General features: G+C 31.1%; 1 protein-coding gene across 1 annotated transcript in view; it reads right to left on the bottom strand.

Annotated features, from left to right (window-relative positions):
• Nucleotides 1–472: 472 nt before the first annotated feature.
• Nucleotides 473–7,923, bottom strand: part of LOC106688147 (coagulation factor IX) — a 24,492-nt gene continuing 17,041 nt past the window's right edge. The window contains exons 4-9 of the mRNA XM_067053487.1: nucleotides 7,869–7,895; nucleotides 6,628–6,801; nucleotides 5,508–5,626; nucleotides 2,243–2,413; nucleotides 1,263–1,419; nucleotides 473–1,176 (exon numbers count right to left, since the gene is read on the bottom strand). Of these exons, the coding sequence (XP_066909588.1) occupies nucleotides 983–1,176; nucleotides 1,263–1,419; nucleotides 2,243–2,413; nucleotides 5,508–5,626; nucleotides 6,628–6,801; nucleotides 7,869–7,895 (842 nt within the window). The 3' untranslated portion in view covers nucleotides 473–982. The remainder of the gene's footprint in view (nucleotides 1,177–1,262; nucleotides 1,420–2,242; nucleotides 2,414–5,507; nucleotides 5,627–6,627; nucleotides 6,802–7,868; nucleotides 7,896–7,923) is intronic.

The raw sequence follows: 7,923 nt of genomic DNA, 5'->3' as shown, positions 1-7,923 counted from the left end.
AAGCTGTATTGTCGTGTTCAATTCAAGCAGAGCATTGATTCTGACTACAATTGAAGGTATAAGGTGTTCTACATCAAAAGACCTTTAAAATGCGTGTTAAGTAGGTTAGTTATCTGGTTAGAAGATGAACTGATAGGATGAGTTTTATGGGAACTAGCCGTAAATCCTCGCAGGATGGAAACTTCATTCCAAAGGGAATCAGCCTATGGTCATGAAGGGGATAGCAAGTCCTACGCCAACTAGCTGTAGGTCCTTACGAAAGGAAGAAAAGATATAAGATAGAGGTAACCAGTAGGAATCAGCGTGAATTAAGAACACATCAGATATTGTCAATGTGACTATTTGCTATTTCCCAAGAGGTATCAAAGAGATACATATGCTAATAATGCGAAAGCTGGTGAGAGATGGGACCTGTAAGAAATTACTTTACTGTCTATCCTAAATTAAAGTATATACTTTAACTTCAAAAGAATATTCTTTTGTTTGCGTTTATTTATTGAAATAATATATTTACAATTACAATCTTATTTACATGGTTTATAAATGAGAACATTAAACTATTTATAACTCAATTAATAAATCAACATTATACATTTTAACAAACATAGGTAGTGCGCCCTGTGGGGATGGAGGTAGAAGTTCTTCTGTTCTCCTATAAATAGTATCACTATAATATCATGTCAATCACAACCTACGAGATATGAAATAGGTCAAATTGTGTGTAAGTACAAAGTTGAAAATACTAATCCTAACTTCATCTGAGTCAAAAACTAAGTGGTATAAAATAACTTGAACTAGGTTTAATATTCAAAACAATGGGTCAGGTAAGGTCAAAGAGTTGAAAAAGGACCTTGGTTATCTCATCAATAACTCAGTAAACAATATTCAATAGCACAACAATACTATGTATGTAATAATGACTGCTTTCCACCAAAATAAACACATCATCTCAAAGAAATTACGCTACTTAACTTCTTATTGATCATGGATCTATTAGTGATTTGAGAGCCATTTTTAGCCAGGGAAGATGCCTTCTAATGTCTGTAAACCCAGCAATACTTCCGCTAGCGTCTTTTACACTTACAATTCCATACAAATAATATTGCATTTTATTATTGGTCATTGTTTGTGGAAATGTTATTCCACCACCACTATCACCACGCTGTACTGCTGTGCCTAGAACAAAAAATAAAATAAAGAATGTTTCATGAATTATAAAATAAAAATATTTACCCAAACAAATTGGACTGGAAACGACTCACCATTCTCAAGACCAGCACAAAATTTGTCAGAAGTAATAAAAATTGAATAACTTTGTGACGTAGTAGTTCTACATTCTGCGAATTCAATGAATTTGAGATTTGCTGTTAGTAACTCATCACTCGTAATATTTTTTTCAGTAAGTCCCCATCCAACAACCTATTTCAAAACAAAAATTTACTTTACAATAAGAACGAAATAGCTAAGCTTTATAGAGCATTTCTGAACATCTTCAAATCTTGGCCAATTATTAAAAAAGGAAGATAAATACCTATAATTATAGCTATTATCTATAAAAGAAAACATTGAAAACAAGCATTGTGTTTGAAAAATGTTGGTTATATTAAGAAGCTACACCATAACTCATTGGAAATACTTTATATTGCTAATGAAAAGCATATACCATCCCTCCTTCATTATATCCAAGGAGCTGGAGCAAGATATAAATTTTCCCTCAATAGCCCCTCAACTTATTAAAAAGTATTAATTAATCAGAAAAAAAATGAAAGTGTAAAATCATGACACTATTCTAAGCAATGGCCAATAATTAGAATTTAAAAGGTGCAAACAATGAGAGTAACTATAAAATATAAAAAATTAAGACTGTCATTCTTGCCATTGAGTAAAGAAACTAGTGTAGAGGATGAAAATTGGATTTAACTTCCAAAGATGTTTTAAAATCTATTATAAATTTGATAAAGTTCTAATAGTTCCTGTTTGATAGCCGATGACATTTTTTAAAATAACAATTTTTAGTTAGGACATTTAGTCCTGTTTTCATAAAGTAATTGGCCTTCATACTCTCATAAACCTGTTTATTATGAAAAATACAAAAGTATTTAAAGGAGGGTGGCAGGGATAAGAAGAATCAGGTGAAACTGTACTGCATCAAGATATTTTTTTTTTATCTTTACAATTTTATTTGCGACTGTAAATTAATTAGAAACAGTAAGATATTTAGAAAAAAAAATTAAAAACTTACAGTTCCAACAGGAGGTAGTTGATCCAACAGATATTTGACCGTCCAATCAATGCAAACTGGCATAATTGCACTGCTAAGCTGTATTGTCGTGTTCAATTCAAGCAGAGCAATATCATCAGCATATCTATTTTTGTATCCTACAAATGTTATAGGATATCTTATATCAACAACCTAAAATAATAACAAAACGTTGATGATGAAAAATAAAATGGCTATTGCTAAACTTATAGATTGCAGGAAAGTTATAACAATCAAAAAAAAAAATAAAAGAATATATATAAATAAGTTACGTGTTTGTGAGGAAAAACTGATAAAAAAAAGGAAAAGGTTTGCAGAATAACATTCTCTGAAAGTGTAAACAAGACTGCCCTTATTGAGTCCAGTACCACTATATATACATTCAATTAACTGATATGGCCTCTGTCAGCTGATATCGCACTCAGGCCTTTACTCCCCCCTCCCCCATCAATTTACAACAATCCTTATAAACTTATACTGCACAATGTACTAACATATAAAAAAAAAATTAAGAGAAACTAATTACAATAAACAATATACGAACAGTCCTTGAAAACATATCTTATACAATAGAATGACATAAAAAAAAAAAAAAACTATTTACAATAAATACAACATTGAAACTAAAAAAAAACTTATGCCTCCGCTACACAAACAAAAAAAAAAAAAATATATACAATCTATGATTAAAAGAATAACATGAAAAAATTTATATATACGACATATATTCTTTTTGCCCACAATGAGCACTTACAACACATTTCCACGAATTGATACTGGTAATAATAAAAAACAAAAACAAAAACAAAAAAAATTACGTTCTGTACAATTGTATCCTTCAGTGGTGATAATAGGGCATTCCAGCCTCTAAAGTCATCGTAGGGATTTTAAGCTGTTTGATATGTACTATCCTCCTCTTTTTAGGTCCACACAAGCTCTCAATTGCGTGATATAAGTAAATAACAAATTTATGGTATTTAAAAACTGATCTAATTAATTTCATGGTTCATCAAGACCAGGGTCACTGTTTATTAGTTTTGTTTTTTAAAAGCTAATTTACACTTAGGGAAATACTTTCTTTACCTCAAATTTTAAAGTTATTGAATAATTTTTCAAAATCCCTTCCCATCCCTTATAATGCAAAATTTTTGAAACTAAACTTTAAAAAATGTTTATTACTCAACGTTTAGCTGAGTCTAATGCCTCATGAAGCTAAATATTTAGTCAACAATTAACATTCTTTTTTCATTTTTGTCATAGGATGGTTATAATTTAGTGTTCAAAATTATGTATTAGATTTTTTTGAGTTTTAGTTAACTTCAAATACTTTTTAGATACAACTACTAAGTTTTACTAAGCTTTAGTCACAGAAGTATACGCTCAAACAAATACTGGCCACAATATTAATGTTTTTAAAGGAGGTTGTTGTTCCCTTAACATTAGGAATTTCATATTTTTAAATCATATAATATTCAATATATTCAACTTTACTATTTAAAATAAGAAAATGTTCAAATGATATTAAATTTTTTATATTAATGCTATTTACTAAGATAATGCATTTAAATATAATTTAATACTATCTAGCATAAAAAATATTTATAAATCGCAAATAATCAATAACTTATAACAATGTACAGTTTATTCTCCACGAAAGCCCTATTTCTACACATTATTTTTGATACACTAAAATAACAATATTTTCCTTTTATTATTGTCACATATTGAAATTCTCCTTCTTTAACCAACCCATATCTTATAGTGTTGGTGCATATATTTTATAGTGTCGGTGCAGCCTCGATCCATTTCCTTCATTCATTAGCTTTTCTCATGCGCTAGATTTATTTTGTAATCCAACCTCTCATCATTGGTACATAGTTCTAGGCATAAGCCTTTAAAATTTACAGTTCCTTGTTCCCTAGAACCACTTTTAGACTCGACCATGTACTTAGATTTGGTTGGGTTGATAATCATTCCTTTTCTGTTCAATGCTTCATCCCATACCTGTAATGCTTCTTACAAGGCTCCTCTGTTTTCTGCATCATATAATATTATGAGAATATCACGGGCAAATACTGAATTCTGGATATATATATATGGATGCATTTTCCAGTTTCTTGCTTTCAGTTTCAGACTTCTTAGTTTATGTTCCCCTATTGGTCTATCCATGTATACAACAAACAGCAGTGAGCTTAAGTTGTCCCTTTGCTCCTGTTTCCATTTCAAATCTGTCTGATTTTTTGCCATTAATTCTAACTATCCCTTATACTTTACAATGTAGGTTAAGGATTGCCTGAGTCAAGATAAAAGGAACTAACTCCCTTATCTTCTAATGCCTTTTCGAGTTCTATCTAGGGTTCAATATTATATGCCGATGAAGGCGAGGTGAGTCTTCTTATCCCTTTCAATAAACTTATCCACTATACAGCAAAGTGTGAAAATATGGTTCGGTGTTTGCCATCAGGCCTGAATGTTTGTTGTTCTTCCTGAAGCTCATATTATAATTTTCTTCTTAGTCATCTTTCTAGTATTCTGGGGGACAATTTTTTTCTCACCAAGCACTTTTTTCGCAATACTTAATACAGCCTTCTTAAATTTTCCCATGTAAGATTAACTGACTGAGTGTCAAATAGATTTTTCCCCATGTCTATGTCCATCAAAGTTCATTCCATCTCACTTTCAAACTCTTCTTAGATTTTGACAACACACACACAGATGCTTCTAATGCTCCACGGTAGGAGTTCGAAACCCACATGTGGTGTGTTCCCAGGTGGCATATAGGGGAATCCTTGCTAGAAATAGAGAACAGGAGAGAAATAAAATACCTCTCGTGGCTAAAAATACTAGGGGAAGGAACCCCGAATAATAAACCAAACATGGCAAGTCACATAAAACTGACAAACCTTATGGTACAAGGGGTCCATACACTTTTGGCAGATGAACCCAACTGGATATTCTGAAGGAAACGAGAAGAACCAGATGCTCACTGGGCTACATTAGCCAAAGAAGAGGAGAAGATAATTCATACTCTTGAAAGATAAAAAAACACATACACTTATCTTTTATATTATTAAATCTTTTGAAAAATTACTTGCAACGCATTGTGGTAGACATATCCCTTTCTGCTGTGTAATGTGATATTAGGCCTAATCTTTAAATTCAATATAAAACAGCAACCAATAGTAATTATAAGCCATAAACTATAGAACGAATTGTAGTTAGTATTTAGTTACATTCAATTAAATACCTTTAATCTTTGTTCATCTGGATCTCTGTGCTCCCAGGAGACATAATATTTTCCAGCTACTACAGTAAATGTAGCATTATCTAATCCAAAGGAGATTTCATTATAAATACAGTGAGCCGCTAAAAATAAATTGAAATCAAAAGATATTGTAATATTTCTAATTATAAAGTAAATAGATTGAAATTCTACTATTCACTCAATGTAATGAGTTTTGCAATTAATTCATTTTATTTTAATACTAGATTATAGATCTACTATGCGATTTAATAGAGGTTTAATTCAACATCATATCTAAATATAATTTAATATTTCATTATTAAAATCCTACTAATGTAGGTTAATATTTTACTATCCTAACAGAAACATAGATCCAATAGTTTTCAGATGGATTATTTCTGAGCAAGAATAAAGAGTATTTAAACCAGAATTAGGAAACTCTGTGTGGATTAGCGGTGGCTGCTCACAGAGTAGTGTACTATCTCTGCTATTTTTCTGTTTGGTTGTTAAATCTCTATTGTCAACTATCAACACCTTATGCTTCTACAAACAAGGATGAACAGAATATTAAAATCTTGAAATAATATGTAAGAAAGTATTTTAACATACTTTCAGGCTTACTCCTAGTACTTACAGAGTTATTTGAAATATCAACTGATATCCTGTTGAATTAGTGCAAGGATAATGGTCTTAATATCATCAACCCATTCAAGGTTAATGTCTGTGTCTTCATAAAGAAGAAAATGGTGACCATCAGATTGCTTAAACTAAATGGGATAAAAAAACAGGGTGAGAGGAGAAACACCTAGAGACTATTCTCGACCACAAACTAGAATGGCTCAGCCATATGCAGAAAACAGTTAATAAAGCTCTCGAGTACCTATGAGTCTGTAAAAGAACACTAGGCAAAACTTGAGTTCTAAACGTTTGGTTTATGAAAAACTATATCTCAGAAACCATTAGATGTACAGATGTCTGCTAGCGCCCAAATTAAAGCTAGTCTAATGTACTGTAATATAGTACTGTACTTAACAATTGATATCGCACACAGACTATAACTTACATATATAACTATAAAATAACTTCATCAAGAAAATTTGAGAAGAGAAGAGGTAAGAGGTACCTGTCAATATAACTTTAGGGTGAAGTATGCTCCCTCCACAAATGTATTCTGCACTTTCATCAGGGCTTTCTTGTCTGTAAAGTGCCACATGCCAAGGAAATTCCGAACGAACTGTTTTCCTACCATGTGATATAGCAGTTTCAAAATCATTGAAAGCGTATCTGATTCCACAATCTGAAAAATTATGAATTACAACAAAGTAATTTTGGAAAAATCAACATTTTAAAGAGAGATAAACCTTATTAGGAAAATGTTCTTAATTTCTTTATTTCATGGTCACAGCTTTAGTAATTCACTGTTTTATGGTTCTATTGTGTAAAATTGTTGAGCCAGAATAAACAGTATTCTAATAATATATCAAAATTATTCAAACTGATCTTGGTGACAAAATAAAAATTTGTTTCTTTTCTTCTATTGAAGAAGACATTTTATTTCAGAAGATCATTTCAAAATGATAAACTAAGATAAACTATAATTGATAAGTGCTAAGTAAAAAATTTTCGAAGATTGACTTTTCTTACTATTGAAGATTTCATGTGATTGTCATTTACAATCTAAGATTCTTGGTTAATCGCATGGTTTCTCAGAGGATTTAATGGACTATATCTCTAAAATCTTAATAAAAAAAACTTAGTCATTTTCTCAAAACTTTAAATTGTACCATGATGTCTTCATCTCCTGATGTCTTGAACTGTTTGTTAAAATTTAGTATTACAAAAATGGAAAAATTATGTAATGGAATATTTTAAGATTATTTATTTTTTTTTTTTTTTCCTGTTGGCTCTACAGTAGATCTTTGGCCACCCAAAACAGCCTTCTCCATGCTTGCCTGTCTTGGGCTACTGCTTTCCAGTTTGCTGCATGTAGCTCATTCGCATCTAAGTAAATTCTGCCTATCCATCTAGTTTTTGGCCTCTCACCTTTAGAGGATTCTATCTGCTCTGAATGAGTCCCAAGTATTTTACTTCGCTTAATTTATGTTAGAGCTTATTGCAGTGAAATTTAATGTAGGACTGTCCAGCACTAATGACCGTTTCTAAACTTTTGGCATGCTCAGGTCTCTCATAAGTTTTTATTGACTAATGTGAGTATTAAAACATGTTATCGACAAACCCGAATTTTTCCCTCAAAGTTAAAAAGCAATTGCAGTCAGTAAAACATTAGAGGTAGACCAAATACTCTTTCTGCTAGTATAATTTTGTATAAACACAACTAAAATTACTAATAATTGTCAAACATACCATGGTCATCAGTAGCTAAGCTTCCATCTAAAACAATAAAACAGATAATTTAGTA

Source organism: Halyomorpha halys, unplaced genomic scaffold (genome assembly GCF_000696795.3).
Source record: "Halyomorpha halys isolate HHAL.00 unplaced genomic scaffold, Hhal_1.1 Scaffold1064.1, whole genome shotgun sequence".
NCBI classification, from domain to species: Eukaryota; Metazoa; Arthropoda; class Insecta; order Hemiptera; family Pentatomidae; genus Halyomorpha; species Halyomorpha halys.
This window is presented reverse-complemented; position numbering and strand designations above follow the sequence as displayed.